General features: G+C 34.4%; 1 protein-coding gene across 1 annotated transcript in view; it reads left to right on the forward strand.

Moving 5' to 3' along the window:
* Positions 1–27,084, forward strand: part of LOC113403788 (atrial natriuretic peptide receptor 1) — a 291,966-nt gene that overhangs the window by 66,054 nt on the left and 198,828 nt on the right. The window contains exon 3 of the mRNA XM_064217976.1: positions 3,230–3,419. Within this exon, the coding sequence (XP_064074046.1) occupies positions 3,230–3,419 (190 nt within the window). The remainder of the gene's footprint in view (positions 1–3,229; positions 3,420–27,084) is intronic.

Raw genomic sequence — 27,084 nt, forward strand, 5'->3', positions numbered from 1 at the left:
ACAAATATTTGATAGCAACAGTGGCTGTGCTCTAACCATAATAGCCCTACAGGTCGACCAAACGTTCATCTGGCTACCTGTTTAAAAAAAAAACATGCCGAATTTATAACATGCCGAAATAAACGTTTTGTGTGTACCCGTGTGAAACCGGGACGGGTTGCTAGTTATATAACTTTAGAATTTAAGTATACTTGCATTTAAGATTGGAGAACTTATCTTTCTCAATTACGTAATGCATTTAAGCAAATGTTTAATGTTTAAATCTCGTCTTCGTTGCCAGTGTGTGCCCGAGTAGATATTTGTCTCACTATTGTATTCAGACCACAACGATAAAGTTCTGATTAATTGTGTCGGGTTTTATATGATAATTAATTAAAAGACCAGAACTAAGTTATAATTAATCTTATTCAATTGTTTTTAGTAGGATTTTGTTGATCTTAAAAGCCTTTAATACATGTTTATGTTGTCACCACTGCCTAGCCCTCGTTTATGGCTCACTCACCATTCGAAATGGAATACGACAATGCAATATATTGCTCCTTGGCTGTAGAATATGTGATGCCTGTGTGATACCTTTGTGGGTCTGCACATAGACCTTACTGACTCTTTTTGTTTCTAAATTTTACTATAGTAATAGCTGCTTAAAATTTACTATTATGTTTGTCCCCCTCTATTTTCACAAACGTGAAAAGATTCTATATGACGGCGGGAAACCACGTATTTAGGAAATACACGTCTCCGGATATGATTATTTTAATTATTGAAAACTCTTTGATTATCCAATTATTAATATATATTTAGTGAATTAGTAATGAATTAGAAATTAGTCTGAAATATTTTAGCGTCCATAAATAAGTTTATATTGAGTGAAAAGTTCCCACACCCAATTTTATTATAAAAAGCCGAGCGCCCGCCGCTATCGGGAGGCTTGTTCGTGCCGTCGATGCGATCGGACCTCTTCAGCTTGGAATAAATCAAAGAAGAATATTTCCTGCGTTTAATTTTATACCTTCGAGGATGGATAGAAATCCAAACCCTGACATTCGTGACGTCAGCAATGCTGACGTCATGTTTTTTAAAAACAAGTTGGGACAAAAAAAAAGCTACCTTCATCATAAATATTTGTATCATATGTAAAATTGTCGCAAATTTTATTTTAACTAATATTTTAATTATATAGTGACTTTATTTGTTTGTTACGCTTTTTCATCTTAACTCAAATGATCACTAAGAAATTTTGCATACATGTTGTCAGGGGTACAAAAAAGGACATAGGGTGCGTAAGTCCTGTCCGTAATACTTGTGAGAAGCCGCTGGCGAAAATTCGTTATAACATAAATGATCTATGCTAATATGTTTTGTTAAGATAGAGTTTGATTGAATACGCCAATATCAGTGTTACGTTAGATTTAAGTTCATTTATTAAGAACTATAATAAAAACAACTCACATTACCTTAACTTCCATTATATTAAAACCACTCGATACATATATTACTTATAACTTTAACAGCAAAGTCAGCAAATATCCGTCCTTCCTAGTTTGTCCTCCATCTTTTTCTCCCCAGTTAAAAAATTCCGCGCTTCTCCGTGCCAGGCAGTACCAGCTCGCCTCCCCACGCCACGAGACGGAAGAGACGGGAGTGCCACAACACGGTGTCGATAACCGTATCAATAATCATACTTCATACATGTTATTTCAATTAAAATTATATAAGTATATTTAAAAAATCATGACAGAACTATCTACCATAATGATAAGACCTACGGGGGTGGAGCAGAAATTTTTAATACTGGTGGAATCGCACGAAGCGTCTACTTTAATATAAATTTAAATGAGCGATTCATTTTCTTTGACATGACGTTATTTAATCAACAAAGTCATAAATCTGGAAGGATTTTATAAAGAATATGAAAGCACCTGGCCACATTTATTATCTTAAAACTACTCGTACAACTTATTAGCATATTCAAATATTAAAACTGTAAGGTTTTTCAGATCCAGTACTGGCTGAGGTATATTGCTTAAATTATGATATACGCTCGTAAATTAGTTGGCGAATAAATTATGTTCCTACTTAGTGGTATCTACGTGTAAGTATGTCTGGGTACCACCCATTCGTCAGATATTCCACCGCAAAACAGCAATACTTAGTATTGTTGTGGTCAGGTTTGAAGTATAAGTGAGTTAATACAGGCACGAAGGTCAATGACATTTTAGTTTCCAAAGTAGCATAGACTATGTAAGGGATGGTTGATATTTCTTAAATTTATTTTGTCACTTATAATAGGTATTTGAAACTAATGTTATTCCACACAGTTAGTTCTCAATGTTGGTAGCATATTGGCGATTTAAGGATTGGTTAATATTTCTTACAGCGCCAATGTCTATAGGCTTTGGTAACCAATTACCATTAGATCGTCCGTCTGGCCTATTTGCTCGTCCGCCTTCTGATACCATAAAAAAAAATAATTGAATATCAGTATATATTCGTAGAGTATGTTTAAGATAAACGGATTTGTTATTAGCATTTCCATAAAACTTAGCACATATGTGTGTTTTTCATTGTGATTTTGGTGTAATTCACCACGACATGATACAAACAAGCAGGATAAGCTTGACGGGTTTTGCTTATAAACTATGCCTGTAATATCCTACTGCTTTGCTAAGGCCACCTCTCCATTTGTCGAGAACCTTTGATCTTCTTCCACTACACTGCTCCATTGCGAAGTGGATTCAAGTGGTTGTTTATTATCGGGTTCGCCAGGTTACCTCACGATGTTTTCTGAGATGAGCAAGAGATTATGAACACAAATGAAGGTCGTGAAAATAGGTACATGTTATTAAAAATGCGTACAGTTAGGGTATCTCGCCCTAAAACTGAATTATTAACTTAATAAAGGCGAAAGTCTGTCGTGATAAATTTGTTTTTCCTTCTTGTATTAAATTGCTGTATGTATTTTTTTTTTCTTTTGTAATATTTCTTATTAAAATGATTATACTTTGACGCAACTGTTCTGTCATGACGTAAATTTAATCTTTTTCAATTATTAAAATTCAATTAACGTTTTTATTTGTATACAATTCATAATGTCGCTAGAAGTTCTACTGTAGTCCAAACTCCTAAATTTATTTTACTTAAAAACGTCGAAGCAGACTCTCATCCAGTAGTCCTATAATAATTTAAAATCACGTTCAAGATAAAAATCAAAACTTATTTCTTCCGTCAGGTGGAGCCCGTACTTGAATTGGCATTGCAGCACGATTCAGTGCGCGATGCCTTTCCGTCGTGGTTATCATTCGAATGGATGACGTACGATGTCACGGACTGCGATGCTGCCTACGCAGTGATTACAGCCATCGATGCGTATAATGATTGCGCACACGTTTTCTTTGGACCATCTTGTGATTATGCTTTGGGTAAGTTTATATTAAATTCGATATTATCCGTTACAAATACTATAACGCCAGTCGTGTCTGTAAATATCGTTAGAAACGTTACCGAATTTATTATTTTTTGTGTAAAATTAATGTATGATATTAGTTTCTGCTCGCGGCTTCATCCTAATGTGTTATAGGTATGAGGTATAAAAAATTCATTGAGATTTGTACAGCAGTTCTTGTGTGACTGAATAACAAAAATCCTTTCATCCATCCATACTTTCGCATTGATAAGATTTTAATGAAAATTACTGATGAATACGAAAGCTGATTATTTATTGAAACATTAATTATATGCTTACTTGAATCTAAAATTAAATATACACAGATATAGCAAAAATAAAACGATACCCACACATATACAGAAAAAGTAATTAACATTTCGAGATTATATCTAAATATGAGAGAGTCAGATTGAAGTAATTAATTCACTACTTTACTTTACTTCGGATATTATGACTGAAGTGTAAAATATAACGTGAAATTGTTTCAACATATGTCGAAATATTCTCAGTAGCAGCCCAGAGTCTTGAAGTTGGAAGTGTGGGCACTGTCGTACCTCGGAAAGCACGTATATCATGGTTCTGTGTCTGAACTCCGTCTAAACACGATCGTGTTGGATTTGTCTTCTGATCGGATTATGAGTGTCTCTATTCCCATGAGTGCACGTGTTTTTGCGCACACTTGTGCCCCATAATATGTCCTATACAATTGTTGACTGGACTCCCTTGAGATTAGCCGCCATGGAAGCCATCCACCAGGAGATCATCATCGTTTTATAATTTCTATTTTGGGGTTATACTAGTATATACTAGTTTTTATGCATTATTTGTTTGTATTTCCGTTATTATAAATTATTTTAAGACAAACACAACAAGTCACGTATTATTAATTAAATCCTACGATTTAAATGATATTAAATATAAGGATTAACATTAATCCTTCCGTTGATTGTCTAATCATGAAATTGTTGGCGTTTCTATTCATTATCTCTAAATATATGTAATAATTATGATTGATTGATTATATAAAGGTAAATTTAATGCCAAAAGGAATTCTCTTTCATGCAATCCATTGAAAATATGTAGCACCGATTTAAAAAAAAAAATACACAAATATGGAACTTAATGTGTAACAAATAATTATACTGCTCAGCCAAAGAAAAACCAAAAATATTTAGGAACATGCTGCACAAGCAGACGGAAAAAGTGGAACAGACTAAATAAGAAAGACATTTATACTCGGAGCCAGATTTATTTTATAAGAATTGTGTCAACTGTGTCTGTGTGTTTGACAAGTCTGCGAGGTTCTTCATAAAATCGTTTCAACACTTCACTTTCAATTTTATCCTCATTTTCTTGTACCATTGTTCGGTGTGTACTAAGCTTACACAGGCCGCTTAAAAGGTTCTCTGCCATTATTGATCTCATTTTTATGGTTATTTTCTGGCTATTCTTTTCTCATACCTAAATTATCATTGAGATAAACGGATCCTTGATTTCGCAGTAGTCGATGGTTATAACACGATCCACTATTTTGCAAATTCTGGTGTACCCCAAAGATCCCATTTGGGTCTCGTTCTATTCCCTGGTTTTGTAAATGATAAAAGAATCGTCATAAATAACTAAGTGGTAGTGCCACACTGCATACCTTCGTGTTGCAGCCGAATGGGCCGGCACGCCCGGGGAAGTACTACTCTCTCACTTAAAATCGGCGTAAAGTGGTAGCTATGCTACCGCGTTTCGTCCGGTATGTGAGAGTCCCGGAGGCCCGATCCCCTTCCCCCCAAAACATAACGGTTGTGCAGAATTTGGTTTAATTACCCCAGGAGGGTACCATCAGCGACTGCGGTGGAGAATCCCTCTCTGGGCATCCATGCTCAGGACGTACACCAGTGCTCTCGACGCCTCGGCAGCCTTTATAGGTCCCATGGCGGTAATGCCGAAACCGACCGACTGGTAGAACACGTCCAAATGGCTACATTAATGCTAATTCCGTGCTGCAGCAGATCCCATCCGCAGAGATCGTAATTCTTGGCGATTTTAATGCCCATCATGCCGAATGGCTTGGATCACGCACTACTGATCATGCGGGTAGATCTGTACTTGACTTCGCTTTAGCATATGATTTGACACAACTGGTCACCTCGCCAATGCGAATACCAGACGTGGAGGATCATATACATTCCCTGTTGGACCTTCTGCTGATTTCCCATCATAAATACCAGCGCATTCAGAAAGGAATATAACTCTGCCTCTAGATCCTTCAAAAACGTGATTGCTAAGGCGAAGACAGAGCACATTGGCAGAATTGGCGAGAGTCTGGTGCGACTCCCTTCAGGAACACGTGCGTTCTGGTCTTTCGCTAAGGCTGTCTTAGGGAATTTCTGTCAGCCCTCTTTTCCATCTTTGCACAGAGACGGTGAGTCATTAACCAATACAGCAAAGGAGAAAGCTGATCTTTTAGGCTCTCTCTTCGCGGCGAACTCAACTCTAGATGACCGAGGAAAGTCACCACCAACAATCCCGCGGTGTGATACCACGATGCCGGAGGTTACATTCCGGCAAAGTGCAGTTCGTAAAGCACTTCTTTCCTTGGATATTCATAAGTCGAGTGGACCCGATGGCATCCCTCCAATCGTGCTACGGATTTGTGCTCCCGAGTTGGCACCGGTCTTAACGCAGACCGGCAATCCTATGCATTCGGCGTCGTCCCGAACTCCTGGAAGACTGCTTTGGTGCATCCGATCCCTAAAAAGGGCAACCGCTCAGACCCGTCCAATTATAGGCCTATAGCCATCACCTCCTTGTTCTCCAAGGTAATGGAGTCCATTATTAACTGCCAGCTCCTGCGGTACCTAGAGGAGTACCAGCGGATTAGCGACCGCCAGTACGGTTTCCGTCGGGGTCGCTCAGCCGGTGATCTTCTAGTTTATCTTACTCATAGATGTGTGGAAGCAGTTGAGAGCAAGGGGGAGGCATTAGCGAAGGACATAGCGAAGGCCTTCGATCGTGTGTGGCACAAAGCGCTTCTTTCGAAGCTTCATTCCTATGGGCTTTCCGGGAAATTATGCAATTGGATTACCAGTTTTTTGGCAGATCGGAGCATCAAGGTCGGTGTCGACGGTACATGCTCCGACTTAAAATTCGTCAATGCTGGTGTTCCACAAGGCTGCGTTCTATGACCCACTCAGTTTCTTATGCATATCAATGACTTGTTGCAAATCAGTAACATTCACTGCTATGCAGACGACAGCACCGTAGACACCTCATACTCCGGCCGTGCTAATATTTCTCGGGAAAATGTCGAAGAAAACCGGAACAAACTTGTTTGAAATCGAGTCTTCGTTAAACAAAGTCTCGAACTGGGGTCGGCTAAACCTAGTCCATTTCAACCCCAAAAAGACGCAAGTTTGCGTGTTAACTGCTAAAAAAACACCATTCGTCGTATCTCCACGATTCGAGAACATTCCGTATGCAGCCACAGCTAGTATCGGAATACTTGGCGTCGATATTTCGAGCCTGGTTCAGTTCCGCGGTCAATTGGAAGGCAAAGCCAAATTGGCACCCTGGATAGCGATGGACTGTCCGCCATTGCCCCATACATGATCTCAAGAAACTGCATAGAGTTGTATCTAATTTATTCAACTCCAGCACCAGCATACCAGACCGGTGCAGCAGCCTTTGGTCGTGTAGCTCGTTCGGTGTCTTCAAATGTAACACCGGCTACACGACATGCTGCAACAGCCGCACAAAACAGAATTGAGTGAGTATCTTCGAGATTTTCACTGCTCTCAAAATAATCTGCGAGCAGTGAATCCAGAGTGCACACTAGGTCCCTATTCCGTTTAGTCATGGGCAAACGTGGCAACCGCATCCATCGCATGCGCTGCACACCACCACCGGAAACGGGGACCCCGTTCGAGGCCGGTTGGCCTCTGGCTCCCAAGCCCGTCGGTGGCCGGCGTCTCCCCGCTCAACGTACAGGTATTGGCGACGTCGGCGGGGGGAAGTACTCGTCGCTCGAGCTCGACGCAATTGCAGACACCAGACTCCTTCCTTGTGCGGGGTCCTGTGCCTGGGAGGCGGAGCTGAGCGGCGGGTCCGGAGATGAATTGTCGTGCGCTCGTTGTCTGGCTCTTGTCAACATGTCCTTGGATTTCATACATTATTTATTTTGTTATTATTATTATTATTATATTGAACTAGCTGTGCCCGCGACTTAGTGCGCGCTATTTGAATTTAAGTTATTTTGTAGCGTGATTTTATTTTTATTCTATATATAATTCTAAAATAAAAGTAGCCTAAGTTACTCCTTATTACATCCACCTTATCACTCCAGTGAAAGTCCCGTTGAAATCGGTTCAGCCGTTCCAGAGATTAGCTGGAACAAACAGACAGACAGACAGACAAAAATTGTAAAAAATGTTATTTTGGTATATGTACCGTGTATACATACATATGCATTTAGTAAAAATGGGTTATTTTAATATTACTAACAGACACTCCAATTTTATTATATGTATAGATGAGTCGAACAGTTGACAACAATTTGGAACAAGCATGTGGAATTGAACATATTTTTCAATAAAAATAGTTTTATTATAATAAACATAACTTATTTAATTATGTATGTATATTAAACATTTATAGTGGCGCTATGTATTATTTACTTGAATTAGACAACCAAATAAAATTAATGAAATTCCGCAGACATTTTTAACTTTGCCGTTTCATAGATTCAAGTCATTTGTAAAAAAATCATTGGTAAAGAAGGCATATTATTCGATACAAGATTATATAGATGTTAAAAAAGCGTGGAGTTAATGCTTGTTGACTTCCGGGCACGAGCATAACATACATATATAATTGTATTTAAATAACATGACTGTATTTTTAGATGTTGAAAAAGAATAACAACTGAGTTTCTTGTCGGTTCTTCTCTGTAGAATCTACATTCCGAACCGGTGGTAGCTTTACTTTAAATAGTTTGTTAAATGACAATTCTAAAGTGCTTGTAAAAGCCTACTTGAATAAATTATATTTTGATTTTGAAATCAAAATCTTATTCTAGTAGGCTGTTACGAGAAAAAAACTGGCAGCCAACTTATTAAATAATAAAAAATAAAAAAATATATTGTTCAATATTTATTTCCACAACGGGCTAAGATTGTTCAATTATCTTTGAACAATTTGGTACATTCCATTTCACTTAGAGCCTTACAAGATTTTCCAACCATTCATGTGATCATGAAATGTTTGATAAGTTAATGCACCCATTTGTTCGGGTTATCTAAGGTCTGAATAAAATGAGCTGAGACGGTTAAATGACCCCAAATCAGAGGAGATTGAGGGTTAAGATATTTGAATTTTCTCTGAATGCTGAAGGATCAAAATCAAAATGTTCTTTATTAAAGTAGATTTTCATAAGCAATTTTGAATCGTTATGTTAGAGTATTAAATCAAATATAAGGCTACCAAACATATCAAGCTCTGCATCTTCTACAGAATTTCACCTTTGGACATCTCGTCAAAATTCCAAATAGCACCCGCACCAACTAAATGTCCGAAAATTCACAACAGTGCGTATTTTAAGACATTTTCTCCCTCGCACAACCACTCTGTGGAACCAGCTTTCGCCGACGGTTTTTCCGAACCGATACGACTTAGGAACCTTCAAGAAAAGAGCGTACTCCTTCCTGAAAGGCCGGCAACGCACCTGCAAGCCCCCCGGTGTTGCAGATGTCCATGGGCGGTGGTAGTCACTTTCCATCAGGTGAGCCTCCTGCTCGTTTGCCACCTCTAACATAAAAAAAAGCTAGCAGTAATGTAAGGGTATACTGTACTAATGTAAAGTTACTTCCGGTTCGGAAAATTGATTTAACATATTGTAATATGCCGTGTGCCTTAATTTTAGGCAACGAATGTAACGGGTGTTACGTTGAACCATTTACGAATCAACTATGGATTTTTATTTGTTCCATAAAAATAGGGAAAAATGTAACTACTTATATAACTTATGACAACCATGAACAGATTTTATGTTTCTTGATTAAATTGACTTCGATATGGGTGTAGCGTTGGCTGAAAATCAAAACAAAGTTATATTTTTCTGGCTTGGCTATTGGTAGGTTGTTTGTCTGGGTAGGTACCACCCACTCCTCATATATTCTATCGCCAAGCACCCAATCACCATTACTTAGTACTGTTGTGTTCGGGTTTGAAGGGTGAGTGATCCGGTGTAATCACATACGTTAATCGTATAATAACATTTTCCAAGGTTTTGATAACTTTTCCAACGTTTTGATTGCTTTTTTATTTTTATAAAATAGGTGTACAGAATGGTAATTTTTTTTTACTGCACCAATGACCAACTATGGGCATAGTTGGTCATTTATATATCTATTATCTAAATACATATAATGAAATCGGAGTGTCTGTTTGTAATGTTAAAATAACTGCATTTTACTAAATGAATATGTTTGTATACACAGTACATATATACCAGAATAACATTTTTAAAATTTTTGTCTATCTGTCTGTTTGTTCCGGCTAATCTCTGGAGCGGCTGGACCGATTTTGACGGGACTTTCACTGGCAGATAGCTGATGTAATAAGGAGTAGCTTAAGCTACAATAATATCTTTTTTGTTAAATTCAAATGCGCACGAAGTCGCAGGCACAGCTAGTGTTTCTATAAAAAATAATATTTATATTTTTGGCTTTTCTGTAAAGATCGCTATCGTTAAAGTCTATATGATACCGGCCGTGTATCCGATAGCATGTCCCATCGGATACATTATTCAGAAACAAACCGATTTATCTTAAGTATCAGAGTATTTTGGTAACCTGCACCGTCCATGCCCTCATTCCACCTTGGGGTCTGTATAATTTTTTATCTCCTAATTTACCCCTTACATGGGATGAAGATGAATATTTAAACATTTCTAGCGACTTATTTAAAACACCGATTTCCTTATTTCTAAAATCGAAAAATGGCGAATTCCATGAGAACTTTCATCTCCCGTTTACATTTACTTCCATTCCATAACGAATTGTTGTGCAAAATTTCATCAAAAGAAATTGAAGTTGTGACTTATCAGCTATGTCAGCCTTTTAAATTTTTTATTAAGTAAATCCTTTAAGTCTTAGAAGTCCCGTATTTTATCATTTAATTGCACCGCTTGTAAATAAGAATATAATTATAATCAATTTATTTCAAGAAATGAAATCCCATATCAATTTTGTTCGTTAAACTTTCTCTACTAGACTAAATATACTAATCAATTTGAAACACTTCTAAGGTCTCTACTAGACTAAATAATATACTAATAAATTTGAAACACTTCTAAGGATACAGCAATATAGTCTCATTAGTATTTCTAATTTACGAGCAGTGCAGTGTTATACATGTATGCGAATAGCCTTGTCTTCCTGCTATTTTCCGCTGGATGGTTCGCATTTTCACTGTGGCTCAAAAGCAAACTTCAAGAGTCGAAGTGAACATACCAGATGCTTTGCAAAAGAGGTACAACCTGTGTTAAGAAACTCTGAACTAAACGTTTATACCAGCTGATGCACTATAAAGCATATATCACTTATAAGCGTATCGTTGTACAGAGAATTTATGAGGTGATCTGTCAAAAGTAAATTTGAATAATTATTGCCGTACGTTGTTAGATCGGATGGAATGAACCTATCCGTTGATCAAATTTGACAAGTCCATTTCGGTAATATTTCGCCGTGTTCCATTTATATATGTATGTTGATTACTGAAGGTTTCATATAAATCGTTACATTCAGCGTTCTATATAAAGTTGCAGATTAAATCTGATAATATTGCCTCTGATTGGCTTATTTTATTATGAATATTATTTGACTGTGAAGTGTACCTAATGTGCATTAGGATAAAGTATATTTTTCAAAGTGTGTTCCATATTTTTGAATAAACGGCGCTTAGAAACGATTCGCGTATCGTCATTAAAATGTTATCAAGAACATTTGATACTGTTTTAATGACGATTTGAATGAATTCATATATACGTCAATGTTCGCCGCTTCGATATATTTTTTGCAAAATTGACGGTTTTAATACGGATGGATATCTACGGCTGTATTTCAAAGTCAAAATATTTATTCAAAATGGCGTTACGCTTGCTTATTTATTGTCAAAGCTATGAATATTATTGATCACTTTAGATGTTTCTAAGTGTTCGTTAATCTTATCTATTTCATGATAAATGAAGTTGACTGACGAACCAGTTTAAGCTTCATTATTTATGTTTTTGAATTGATTTCATGCTATGACTTAATTTCACGATTTTTTTTTCCGTTTTATAAGGATTTCTTTGTTCTATTATCTTATATGAGTTGTAAATTTATATATGCTCTTAAATTGGCTGTTAGATCTACAGAGAGACTGATGTAATGGTTAGCTTGTAGCAGACTTGTAAGGTCCTTGGCTCGAATCTCAGATAATTCAGTTTTGTCTCAAGAATTTCTCAGTAGTACTCCAAATTTCTGAAATTGGCAGAGACAATCACCTTTCCTTGACCTACAAACCACGTAAAATTGTTTGTCTTAAACCAATTGTCTTCAGTCTCGTCGTATTGCAGTTCTATTGGATTATGAAACTGAGGAAGTTTGTAAGTAACTGCACAAATTGCACCAACGCTGTGTAATCCTTTAGATTGGCTGACATGGCATATTAAAAAGATGTAGAATCAACTTTCCAAGTCCGTGGTAGATTTACATTTAATTGTTTCATGTAGAATGATGTTTCTATAATAATTAAAGCGATATACACTCGTAAGAATAAGGTACATAATGATTTAAATATACGCAGTATTATCACAGTATAGTACGGCACAACTTAGATGTAGCATCGGCAAAATACGTAAAACCGATCAAATCCGAATTAAGTGCGTCTTCAAAATCATCAAACTATTTATTTCTTATGAGAACACAATATTTAAAGGTGATATCAGACGGTTCATTCGAGTGAATGTTCTTTTGAGTGAATGATTCATTTTTCTTTCATTCCATGTTCACACGGCTTAGCTGGAATGACGTAAAAAAGAACATTCATCCGTAGTTTCTTTCGTCGTCGAATGAAGTTGTGTCTCTTAGAATAAGTTTAATTTGTGATCATTTGATCAAGGAGCTAAAAAAATTGAATAAGAAAAATGCGTTCGAGACAAAATGGCCAAATCCAAGTGAACGTTCACTCTGTGTTCAGACTGTTCATTTTTCGTTCATTCGGAGTGGGAATGAAAGCCGAATGAATCGATCCAACGTCGTTGGATCAGTTCACTAATGAATTCATTCGGCACTTTTGTTTCACTTTGTGTTTAGACGTGTTACTTTGAGTGAAAGATGCAAAATGAACAAAAAATTAACCGTCTGATTCCACCTTAAGCAAACGTAATAATTTGTAATGTCATATAACCAAATATGTTCGCCAAATTTTAAATTGTGCATTTAAATTGTGTCGTACTATACGGGAGATTAAATTACTTAGTTTGACACTTATTATCTTCAGTACATAGTACAAAATAAAGTCCATTTCTGTTAATGTCACTGTCCGCTTTTTTATACCTTTTCGAAATTATTCAACGATTTTGATGACGATTTTACTAATAGAAAGGAAGATAAACGAGGAATGTTTGTATATAATTTGAAATATTATGGTAGAACTGTGACGTCAGAATTGGGTGTATTGTTAAAATTGTGACCTTGGCAGTTAAAAGTCATGGACAAATTTTTGTCTATGTTTTATAATAAAATTATAAACTTATAGCAATTTTTATCATTCATATTTCTCATTGATGAAATACTTATATCATTTCATAAAAGTTTTAAAATAAATATACCTACTCAATATTTTCTTGCTAAACGCACTTTTCTTTAATAGTAAAATGCATGCTTGCGAAGCTAGGAAGGGTAGGACGGTATTATGCATAAATCTAGTGAGACAAAAATACTCGTTATAAATGTATATATTTATATTTCCGTTATAAATAGTAAAGAAGAAATGCTTCGAATTGAGATATTCGTTTTTGTCACAAAAAGATTACATCTATCACGTATTATTACTTCAATTGATTCAAATAATCACCAAAAACGATGTGGTTTAACAAGCCTACTGTTTCCGACGTTTTCAATCTGCGGTTACAGATAAATTCGCAAATTGTGTACGTCACGTTCACGTATACATCTAAGTTAGTGTGTGTACGTTATATGATCACATACACACATGAAGATTATTCATATTTTTTGTTGTAATTTTGGAGTCTGGTGTGATTCAATGTATCAATATCAAATGTATAGAATTTGGAAAAAGGGTATCTAAAACTTCCTTGCTGTTTCAACTCGCTAGCTAGCTTTTCGTTAAATTTAATTCTGTTACCAAAATTACAATACAAATATTAAAAAGTTAAAATTTCTTATTTCAAATATCATTCAATAGACGAACGTAAACAATTCATCTCCGATTCAATTCCGATAATGTATCCATTTGTGCAGAAGGTATACGAGGACTTAATAAACTCGTATGTGATCACATGTATTTGCTACCTAAAGTTCAACATTATTCGCTTGTCATTCCATTATTTGGAGTTGATTACGTGTTGAATTTATTGTTAAGATTATTGGGATCTTTCTCTTTTCTACCACTAAAAGATCTATCAATGAAGCTGTTGTATAAATATGGTAATTATATTATTTACATTGGAATTATTATTATTAACAATTCAAAGAGTATTCGTAAATCTATATACCTATATAAAAGCGAAATACCACTTCACTGATTAATCAAGAAATCTCAGAAACTATAGCACCTGCAAACTTGAAATTTCACAGGTATGTTCCTTATAGAATGTTATCACCTACGGGTTTAAAACGGGGATAGGAAGTTTGTATGTATGTCCTATGTTTTTCAAGTAAGAGACTTGAAATCTGAAATGTATGCTCTATAAATGTGGAAGTGTACTAATAATGTATCTTTCGTAATCAACCTCAAAAACTCTATTAGGGTCAAAATAGGGGATGGTTGTTTGTCACAGTAAGTATAATATATTGGAGAATATAGTCAAAATAACAGCATAAAAATATTTCCGCTTGAGAGGACTATTTAGAGTTTCTTCGACGACGTTTCTGCTTTTATTTTACCGCCCATAGATATTGGCAATGTAAAAAATATTAACTACTCCTAACAACGTCGATTTGCTACGGACGTTTGGCCCTAAGATGTTTTTATGTCGGCTCGTTGGCTCATTCACCCTTCAGATGAACAAAGTCCTTCTATCAAATTCAGATAAGTCAGACATCAACAGACATTGCTTCAATATTATTTTTTTAATTTTTTTTTCGTTTTCTTTTCTTTCTCATATTATACATTGGAATTAGAATTCTGTTCGATAAATCTCGTTTAATTTAACTTAGCTTTTATAACATTTCGCAAATATTATAATTGCGAAAGTAACTCTGTCTGTTACGTTATCATCAAATTCAATGACCGTATCGTTATTAAATTGTGTATTTACTTATATGAAAAAATATTTTACTCCCGCGGCTTTGCTCGTGTCGTCGTTTAGGGGTCACAAAATGTTGCCTATGTGCTTATGTTCAAGTTGCTTCAGATAACTTCTATCTAAATATTTATTAATTTATTTCATATAGTTACAAATTTTTTTTGCTTAGTTTAAAATATTTAAATGTGTCGACTGTGTTACAATCAAAACCTCACATATATTCTTCAAATCGGACTAGTCGATAGTTATATTACCATATTTTTTTTCCGAGGGTTGCTATCAGATTTTATTGTTTTCCATTTATATGAAAAAAATGTCAGGAATTTATTTTGCAATTCGTTATGAGACAGACAAAGGAAGGTAAAATAGGAACCATTTCGGAAAATATTTTAAACGATATAGCAATAAACAATTTCGTATCTCTTGATTTATTTACAGGTCGATCTTTAAATATATCAAGATGTATGTTTCAAATGTGAGGTTAGAAAATTGAGTCAGTTATATAATTGTGGATTTTATTATAATAACGTATTTATTATATGTGGTTTACGTTAAAAGTTCTAAAATACACAGTTTTTACTAATATATCCTTTTCATTATAAGAGAAATGCCAGTGGAGTTGATGATGGGTAATTTTTAAAATCGTACATCGTTTTATATCCATACTAATATTATAAATGCGAAAGTAACTCTGTGTGTCTGTCTGTCTAGCTTTCACGCCCAAGCTACTGGACCGATTTAAATGAAATTTGGTACATAAATAGTCTAGAGCCTGAGAAAGGACATAGGCTACTTTTTATTCGGAAAAAACGTGCTGTAAAGGGTTGAAAAGGGGGATGAAAGGTTGTAAGTTGTTGAAAGTATTGTCATTTTTAGAACTAGAAGCATAAAACTTATATTTTAGGCTGTACACTTATAAACTAACATATCATGATACCGACGTAGGGGCGATTTTGGAAATACTACCCCCAAAGGAGTGAAAAAGGGGTTGAAAGTTTGTATGGAAGTCTGTATTTTTTTAAGTTAGAAACATGAAACTTTATTTTTGAGATACTGATTAAGAAGGAGCAGATACTTATTTAAGTGATTCTGCACATTCTACCCCCTGCGGGAGTGACATAAGGGTTGAAAGTTTGTATAGAAGTCCGTCATTTTTTAAGATAGAAACATGAAACTATTTTTGGGATACTGATAAAAAATTAGTAGATATTTATTTAAGTGTTTCTGCATATTCTACCCCTAAGGGGTGAAATAAGGGTTGAAAGTTTTTATGGGAGTCAATCATTTTTTAAGTTAAAGACCTGAAACTTTATTTTTGTGACACTGATTAAAAATGAGTAAATACGTATTTAAGCGTTTTTTGATATTCTACCTCTGAGGGGGTGAAATAAGAGATGAAAGTTTTTATGGATGTCTGTCATTTTTTAAATTAAAAATATTAAGTTTTATTTTTGAGTTACTGATTAAAAATGATTAAATACGTATTTAAGTGTTTCTAGATATTCTACCTCCCTTACTCTTTGCAATTTTTATTAATTCCATCTCCTCTTGCATTTCTTCTCACTATCATATGTATGCAGACGATATCCAGATCTATCGTCATGCATCGCTTAAAGATATTACTGCTGCTATTCATGACATTAGTGATGATCTTGTCTCAATCTCTGATTGGAGTAAACGATACGGACTTAACATTAACCCTAACAAATCTCAGGCTATTATAATCGGTATCCCTGGCATGATCATGAAGGTCAATCTATTGAACTTACCATCAGTAGAATACAACGGCTACAGAATACCAAACTGTTCCACCGTCAAAGACCTTGGTGTCTATTGTGATCAGTCATTATCGTGGTCAGTATAAATTAAAGAGGTCATTAGCAAATTATTTGCTACACTGAGTTCATTACGACATCTTCAATCTGTTCTTCCAATTCCCACCAAAATTATGCTAGCAAACTCTCTCCTCTTATCCGTTCTAGATTATGCAGATGCCAGTTATCCTGATCTGACTCAGGACCAACTTGACAAGCTTGAGCGACTTCAAAATATTGCTAACCGGTTCATATTTTGCATGCGAAAGTATGACCGTGTCTCTGAATATCGTTCAAGGCTCAAGTGGCTTCCTATACGTCTTCGCCCGAACCTGCATATTCTTTCTCTTCTGTACAATACTCTATTCAACTCTAACTCTTCTTCCTATTTAAAGTACAGTTTGAATTTCTAGGAGGCTCTTCCTTATTAAGACCGTCGCGGAACCTTATGCTTAAAATGCCTGTACATAAAACATTTTTTTTAAAAACTCCTTCACTGTAAAAGCCATATAGTTATGGAATGCAATTCCGGAAAATATAAAAAGATCAGAATCGATCAATATATTTAAAAAATCTATTAAAAATTACTATCTAAATAATAATTTAGACGACTTCACTTAATTTCCATGTACTGTTTTTCTCTAGCATATTATATATATTTGGTATTTTTTAGTATATAATAGTAATATTTATCATTTTTTATATTTGTATTAAGTATAAGTATTAGTGTATGTAACATTTGTATGTAAGTTTATTGGCTGCACCACCTACCCAGTTTAAGTTCAATGAATCTCTCTTCGTTTGGGTTGTCTGGAAGAGATGGCTAATTAGCCATAAGGCCGCCCATTGTACAACATATTAAATATATACTATTTTAATTTTAAGATTTTGTATTTTGTGTTTATGGTGTACAATGAAGAATAAGTAATAAAATAAATTTTTAAATACATACAAATTAAATAGGCCATAGTTATAGACTGTGTAGCTATACAAATATTTACAAGTTAATAAATATTGAATTTATTAGACTAACATAGTTTATGCGCAAGTTAATCTGTCTGTCTGTCTCATCACAACTAAATGACATCGTCATGAATCGGGATCATTGGTAATAAAAATATCCTTGAGGCTTCGACTGGATTAGCTAGTTTTATACTAATAATAATGTCTTTGGATAATTGTCACCATTTACCAGCAGATGGCCCATCTGAATGGCCAACATATGCCTTCAATAAAAAAAATGTTTATTAAGTACAAAATTGATTTTTCTTTGATTATTATATTATATTTTTGTATATTTACAAATATAAACGAACTATTAATGTTATGTTCCATTTTTTATGTCTGTGTTCCTCCTAAAAATCTTATATCACTGATTTTAAACTATTTGCAATCAAAATATCGTTTGCTACGAAATTCGCGGTCGTATAACTGGTTGTAATAATAAAATCTTGATCTTGGTTGTTAAAATTACCCAAATTTGAGATCAAACTAATTTCACATCCCTTCTAAGATCATAAATTACGAAAGGAGCTCTCTGTTAACTCTTCACGCTTAAACCGCTGAAAAGGACATTCACAACTTTTTTCAAATCACCCCTCGAGGGGGAAGAATGCGGGCAAACTTTGTGTGCTATAAAGTTTTATAAATTTCGCGCGAGTATACCCATCAGCTATTTCTTCATATTTCTCATTCATAACACAGCTAGTCATATTAAAACCTATTAAAATATATATATAAATGAACGTTATAAAGTAGATTTGTAACCTTTTTAATATTAACTCAGCGCACTTCTCATTTTCTTTATTAACAAATTGCACCCGTGTGAAGTTGAGGCGATTCATTATATAAAGACAAAATTTTGTTTGTTTGAACGCACTTATCGATTTAAAAAAAAAACTTTTCGCGTTACCCATATGTATAATTTATTTAATACTTAATTCATTATATTAAAAATATTTGTTAGTATCGCCAATCTTAACGTTTTATTGAACTTAATATACAAATAAATATTTATATATACGATCTTTTTATCGCAACGTGAATTTAATGGCGTATATAATACTAATACCCGTCGTTTATTACCGACATAATATTAACGCGATGATAAAAGTCACGTTAATATATTTACCCCCTACAGGGAGCAAAGTATACTAAATTAACATGTGGTTATTATTCATTATTTATTTACATAAAAATGATTAATATTAATGTCTTAATTATATAAAAATTATAAGTTACTTTATAAGCGTGTGGTTACTTTTTAATCTCACAACTTGATTATTATGATGTCGTTCTGACCGATTTCGGTAACGGCGGTCATTTTCAAGTGTGTCCAGGCAATTGTGCAGGACACATTAGTGCACAAGAGTGTGAACAAAGCCTGTACTAACACTAACTCTAAATCTAAATAGTATCAAATATAATAATAATCGAATGGGACGGCAAAAGCACTTTTTTAAGGCATAGGTTGGCGGAACAAATGGGCCACCTTTTGGTAAGTGGTCACCACTGCCTATTGACATTTACGCTGTAAGAAATAATAAACATTCCTTACATCACCAATGCGCCACCAACCTTGGGAACTAAGATGTTATGTCCCTTGCAGTTACACTGGCTCACTCGCCCTTTAAGCCGAAACACAACAATGCTAGTACTTTTGTTGGCGGTAGAATATCTGATGAGTGGGTGGTACTTACCCAGATGGCCTTGCATAAATTCCTACCACCAAGTAACGACTGGAAATAATTTAGGCACAGGACCACTTTTTCATGGTTTTCGACATGGCAGAGTACACAAACACATTATCACCTACCAGACTCCGGGCTGCTACTGAGAAATTTTCGACGGAAATCCCTGCCCGGAGTAGGTATTGAACCCTAGACGTCGGGATCTTATATCTAGCCGCTAGACGAACGAAGCAATTGAGTTACAGCAACAGCTCAATTCATATTTCAATAATATATTCTATATTAGAAAACAATATTCAATATAAATACAAACTACTTTAATAATACTCATGTGATATACGTCCCAAGCCAATATTGGCGAACCGTTGACATTGTAGGCTTACATTATCTGGCAGTAATTCAAAATTAAAAAATAACATCTTCTTTACTTTTTTTCACACGAAGAAGTTTGGTTACATTTTTGAAAGGGTACCCCACATCTTACGTAACTATATACATTTTACGGCAACTAATTTGCAAAAAAAATCATGTCTAACTCTATCGGGCGGTTATTAAGATAAATTAAGCTACCAGACCCGGCTTAGAATAAGGGTCTACATAACACGTTTTTATGATAATGGACATCTCTATTTGCCGGCATAATATTTATCGACAATATATATACATATATATGTATATAACTAAATTTTAATGAATTATACAACTAAACCTGCCTCATGAATAACTCCGTCCATTAGTGAAAACTGTATTAAAATCCGGTCTCTAGTTTTCGAGTTTAGTACAGACATGACGGGAGGATATTATTCTATAATACGTAGCAATATAAACTACATAACGACTGTTTGTCAAAATTATAATACAATTGGATTTAAGTAATTTTGAATGACTGATTGTCTTCTAAGATCTGGGGTTTTAGTAGCAGATCTATTTATCATATACAATGCGGAATACTAAAACTTAAGAACAATCTTGTAACATGAGTAATGATAAGGCTTTGGCTTCATATACTATACGGGTCCCAGCTAACCCAATAGTTTATGGCGGATATGCCAGATTTCGGTAATTATAAAATTATAAATAAGGCTGTTCTACACAGTATTTATAGCGTATAGTTTCATATACTAGCTTCGTTAATGACAGAATTGGAAAATAGCCTTAATAGCCAAGACATATATTATTTAAATCAAATCAATACATACTTCAAGTGCCTTTAAGTGGGTTGGTTGTCATGTTTTAGGTTAGGTCGTCACGTGATAGGCAAAAAAGTAGCCTATGTCCTTCCTTAGAGTTCAAGTTTGCTTCATACCAAATTTCATCAAATTTGGTTCAGAAGTTCAAATTTATAATATCTATAATATAAGTATAGATTTATCACGGTTTATATTTAAAAACTCAGTGTTGTTATATATATATATGGTATTGTTGTTAGTATGCTGTGTACATGTCACCGTAAGTATAACGACTTTTTTAAAAACGTCCCGAATGGAGTCGCGAGCTCTTCCTTTAGGGAAGATGTACAATAACATTACATAATCAGCCTGTAAATTTCCCACTGCTGGGCTAAGGCCTCCTCTCCCGTTGAGGAGAAGGTATGGAGCATATTCCACACGCTGGTCCAATGCGGGTTGGTGGAATACACATGTGGCAGAATTTCGTTGAAATTAGACACATGCAGGTTTCCTCACGATGTTTTCCTTCACCGCCGAGCACGAGATGAATTATAAACAAATTAAGCACATGTAAATTCAGTGGTGCCTGCCTGGGTTTGAACCCGAAATCATCGGTTAAGATGCACGCGTTCTAACCACTGGGCCATCTCGGCTCAACAATAACATTAAAATGCTTGAAAGAATTCCCGTCAAATTTTATCGCGTATGTAATATAAATAAAAATAATTCAATTTAAAAAGCAGTAGTGAACTTAACAATATTACGAAAAGGTCGAATATAAAATTCGTTAAAAGCTCAATACATCACTTTGGCGTGAAGCTTAAATATAGAAGTATTGTATAGTTCAAGAGACTCTCTTTCCGTAAGTTAAGTGAGATTAACTTATGTAGAGTCCGCCCATTCATGTTCATGAAAGAACAGTGAATTCTAAAGCAAGTAGTAAACTGTGGGGATGAAGCTTTATTGACGTAGACGTCTTCGAGTTTATAAAATACCAGTTGTTACCCGCGGCTTTGCTCGCGTACAATATGAATATGTTTATAAATTAACTTAAAATATTACGTTAATGTAAGACCTCTTTGTATACCACATTGGTATGTATTTCAACCTTTAGGGTAAAATATTCAGAAACGCTTAAATACGTATCTACTCACTTTTTATCAGTAGCCCAAAAATAAAATTTCATGTTTCTAACTTAAAAATGACGTACTTCCAGAGTAACCTGTATACGAAATGTCAACCTCTATTTCTCCCTTTAAGCATAAAATACCCGGAAACGTTTAAATACGTATCAACTCATTTTTAATCAGTCACAAAAATAAAATTTCATGCTTCTAACTTCAAAAAATGACGGACTTCTAGATTAACCTATATAAATATTTATGTACTCATTTTTAATCAGAATCCTAAAAAAAACGTTTCATGTTTCCAACTTAAAAAATTAAAAAACTATTAAAAAATTTTTAAGCGTACAGCTTAAATAAGTTTTTTGCGTCAAGTTTTTTAAAAATGACAATACTTTCAACAACTTACAACCTTTCATCCCCCTTTTCAAACCTTTACAGCTCTTTTTTCCAATTAAAAAGTAGCCTATGTCTTTTAAATTTAAATCGGTCCAGTAGTTTTGGCGTGAAAGCGAGACAGAGAGACAGACAGAGACAGACTTTCGCATTTATAATATTAATGTATATAGTATATATGGATCAAACCTAACCTAACCTACAAAGACGGGCATGTACAAAGCCTTACCGCCAGTTAAAATACATGAAAATCGTTGAAATATTTTTTTATCTGTAACGTACAGTTTCGCTTCGATAATCCGTGTTTAATCAAGCCACACACAATATTCTATTTTAATTTTTTTTTTAATTATAATGAACTGCAACAAAAGGGACTACTAGACCATTGTCGTGAAAATACTACTATTTTTTGTTAAGTTCAAACATCTAAAATTTACGTCCTTTTGTCAAGGTCTAATAATAATAAAACAAAAAATAAGAATAATTAATAATTTTAAGAGAGTTTTATCTTTGAAATGTCACAAACTTTATAATAATTTTCACTAAAGTATTCCTTTGCTACGAGAACTTCAATTAACATAATCATATCATAAAAGTAGATACTCAGAAATAAACTTTGATTCAAAACTAAACTTCTGCTTTTAAAAAATATTCTCGCTAAAATCTCGAGAGTAGCAATTAGCCTGCAATTCATGTTTTTTAACACAATAATTTTAAAGGATTTTTATCATTCTATTATTAAAAACACAAACTTTCAAAATAATTATAAAAATTTGTACCAAAAATAATTAAATAACATACAATTTTACTAACCTTATCCACTATCGGACAAGTGGCAACGTCATTCATAGATGTTGACACTATATATCTATATATTATTAAAGGAGATTTAAAGCCGAGATGGCCCAGTGGTTAGAACGCGTGTGTTAGATTTTTCATTAAGACTTAATACATTATGTCAGGATATTTTAAGAATAATTTATATTTCTTTATTATTTTATTATATTTGAAGGTTATAAGACAATAAAAAATTATATATGAAACACAAATATTTATTTAGCCATTATCAAAATCAAAATATACTTTATTAAAGTAGGCTTTTACAAGCACTTTTGAATCGTCGTTTAACAAAGTATTTAAAGTAAAGCTACCACCGGTTCGGAATGTAGATTCTACCGAGAAGAACCGGCAAGAAACTCAGTAGTTACTCTTTTTCGATATCCAAAAATACAGTCATTTTAGTTAAATACAATTATACTAACTTTGTATATTGATTAATCGTAAAAACACAATTCATATATTCATCAATAATTTAACAAGCTATAACAATTATATTATATCACAAAATTTTATCGTACCTTAAATGTTAGTAGCAGCTTGCTGGTCCAGGATCAAAGTAAAAAGTAAAAGTAAAAAATGTTCTATACCGAGCTTCCATCACTTATATAAGCCTCACTACAAATCACGTGACTCACAATATTGAACAGAATAGTCAAAGTACCCTCTTATTTAAAATCAATGTTATCAATACAATTCAAAAATAACTTAAATTAAAATTTGATTATTACATAATTGATTAAAACATACAATACATAGTGTAAGCCTTGTTTGTAATTGTCTAATTATTTATTTATTTCTTACTTAATCTGACACGTGCATCTTAACCGATGATTACGGGTTCAAACCCAGGCAGGCATCCCTGAATTCTCATGTGCTTAACTTGTGTTTATAATTCATCTTGTGCTCGGCGGTGAAGGAAAACATCGTGAGGAAACCTGCATGTGTCTAATTTCAGCGAAATTCTGCCACATGTGTATTCCACCAACCCGCATTCGAGCAGCGTGGTTGAATATGCTCCAAACCTTCCCCTCAAAGGGAGAAGAGGCCGTAGCCCAGCAGTGGGTAATGTACAGGCTGCTAATGTAATGTAAAAAAAAATAAAGCTAACGGAAATTGGAATGTAGATTCAACCGAGAAGAAATACGTTAATTATATTGTGCATATAATAATCAGACAGATTAATGGTTTGGTATAACACCATACACGAAATATAGACATTGACAAGCCAGATAGTGATGCTTATGATGCCGTTGAATGATAAACTATCACAGACAGACTTGCAATTGCAATATCGAACAGTGAAAAATGAATTAATTATGTAAACACTTGCGACGATCTCTTTACCGAAGTCTTTACCAACGAAAACGAAATTCATTTTAACACTGCATTAATAGATAACGAATTGAAAATGGCAATTAAAAACAGAGACACTAAAATATTGAGACTTTTAATTCCAATCCTCTTCGCTTAAGCATCATTGACCTTTTGCAGTATTACGTGAACTTACTAAACAAGGTCATTAGTAAATAGGAATTTAGTCTTACAATATTTTAGAAATAAATACTTCACTTCTCTTTACACCTAAACCTTTAAACCAATTTAGAATAAATTGGCTAGGGAGATTTTTATCACGGAAATCATCCAATCATGTCAAAAGAGGATATTTTTTTGGGGAATCAATCATTTCACAAGTAAGGAATACAGAACCAATGATAATTTAACTTCTTGTTAAACTAAATAATTTTTGTGCATTTTTGACCAATCGAGTTAATTAGAAGATTTTACTTTTTTATATTTACCAATTAGTGATTCAACTAGTTGATGATAAGCTGAAACTTTATCTGTATTAGCTAACAAAACAATATATTATATCTTTCGTAGTTCTTAATTCGTGCACAAAGTTCGACATATTGAAAGAATACCATTAACTATTTGGCGAACTTATTTCTAATTTACCTCCACTCTTATGGCATCAATTAAAATATTGATGATGTCATCATGATCGATTTCAGGAACGTCGGTTAATGTCTTGGATGACTAGTCAACTGCGCAGGCCGTATGGCATTCTGTATTCATCCAATGCCATTATTCGATGGTAAAACCAAACCGATACGTGAAGGAATTCAGGAGAATTTTGTGTTATGTGTTTACCGAGGCATGAGGCTTAGCTTATTTATATATATATTTACATAGAGTGTCTATACAAAACAACTAAAACAAACGACAACTTTGTTATCTTGGTGTGAGTGACAGCTACGCCTGTCAAACGTCATAAAAGTTTACTACGTAGCGTGCGTGTTTACGTTACAACTGTTGGCTTTTATGGACGCGTTCTCCGCTTTGACAGCCTATCTAGACATATAAATAATGAAAATAATGAAATTGTAGCTTTCCAAGGAGTAATAATTGGTTATCTATCTATAATAATACGACATTTCCGTCCATATTTTATTGCTATAGAGATAAAAGCTTATTCGCTTAAGCTAAACCGAATTTTTATCTATTTTAGCCTCTCGAATAACTTGAAAAAAAATAATAATAAAGAAAGTAATGATAAGCTAAGCTAAGCATAAGTTTTGAAATATATGAGTATCTCATACTCCAACATGGTTTGGTCATCAAAGAGACAGATTACTCAATCTTCTCATTTATAATAAGAATGTTGATAAATATGGTGCGCTAAAGGGCGATCATTTGCTATAATGAAGAGTATTTCCTCATAAACCTCGCAAACATATATTGGAATAAGGTGATCATTTACAACAACTGACACTCGCTTAAAAAATCATAATAACCAAGCAGTCAAACTGATGGTAAGTGGTTACCACCGCCCATAGACAATGGCGCTGTAAGAAATATTAACCATTCTTTACATCACCAAAGCACCACCAACCTTGGGATCTAATATGTTATTTCCCTTGTGCCTGTAGTTACACTGGCTCAATCAGCGTTCAAACCGGAATACGACAATACTGAGTACTTCTGTTTGGCGGTAGAATGTCTGATGAGTGGATGGTACCTACCCAGACGTGCTAGCACAAAGCCCTACCACCAAGTGAAGTCAGTTAATTATTGCCACTAAGTATCTTTGAGTTTTTGTAGCTTCATATAAAATTTAAACAAACTTAATTTAAGTAGCCTATTAATCGTTATTTAACAAAATAGTTCACTTGCATTCATTAGCAGATAATGGCGGCAATACACATTGTACTTGCATAAATGGCGCCAAAATTCTTTCCTGTACGTTTACCATGACGTTTTAATTTTCATAGGTGGAATCATGGAAAATTAAATGCAAATACATATTCCAATTTCATTTTATTAATAATAATGATTATCGTTAGTTGAAACCGAGATGGCCCAGTGGTTAGAACGCATGCATCTTAACCGATGATTTCGGGTTCAAACCCAGGCAGGCACCACTGAAATTTCATGTGCTTAATTTGTGTTTATAATTCATCTCGTGCTCGGCGGTGAAGGAAAACATCGTGAGGAAACCTGCATGTGTCTAATTTCAACGAAATTCTGCCACATGTGTATTCCACCAACCCGCATTGGAGCAGCGTGGTGGAATATGCTCCATAGCTTCTCCTCAACGGGAGAGGAGGCCTTAGCCCAGCAGTGAGAAATTTACAGGCTGATTATGTTATGTTTTTATCGTTAGTTGTAAGTGACTTAAAAAAGTTCTCATATATATGTTTAATTGACGTTTAATATCAAGTCAATGATAATTTATTCTCTTCTTCGTTATTCAGTGTAACAAATAAATATATTTGATTCTAATTGATTACAGTTAACAATTGTTATTTGTTTTATATTGTGTATTCTAAAGTGATGATTTAAAGTCTTCGAGACTATGTCTCACTTAGATATTTTTCATAGTTACCCCACTTCTAAATTATTAGGATAGCTGCCTATGACACGACACGTTTATCGTTTTATTTGGGTCACCTACTTAACTACGATCTTCTACTTGCAACGTGTTCACAACATATTACTTTGCTAAAGATTTTGTTAACCTGCAAGCCCCCCGGTGTTGCAGATGTCCATGGGCGGTGGTAGTCACTTTCCATCAGGTGAGC

This window comes from Vanessa tameamea, chromosome 20 (genome assembly GCF_037043105.1).
Source record: "Vanessa tameamea isolate UH-Manoa-2023 chromosome 20, ilVanTame1 primary haplotype, whole genome shotgun sequence".
Lineage (NCBI taxonomy): Eukaryota > Metazoa > Arthropoda > Insecta > Lepidoptera > Nymphalidae > Vanessa > Vanessa tameamea.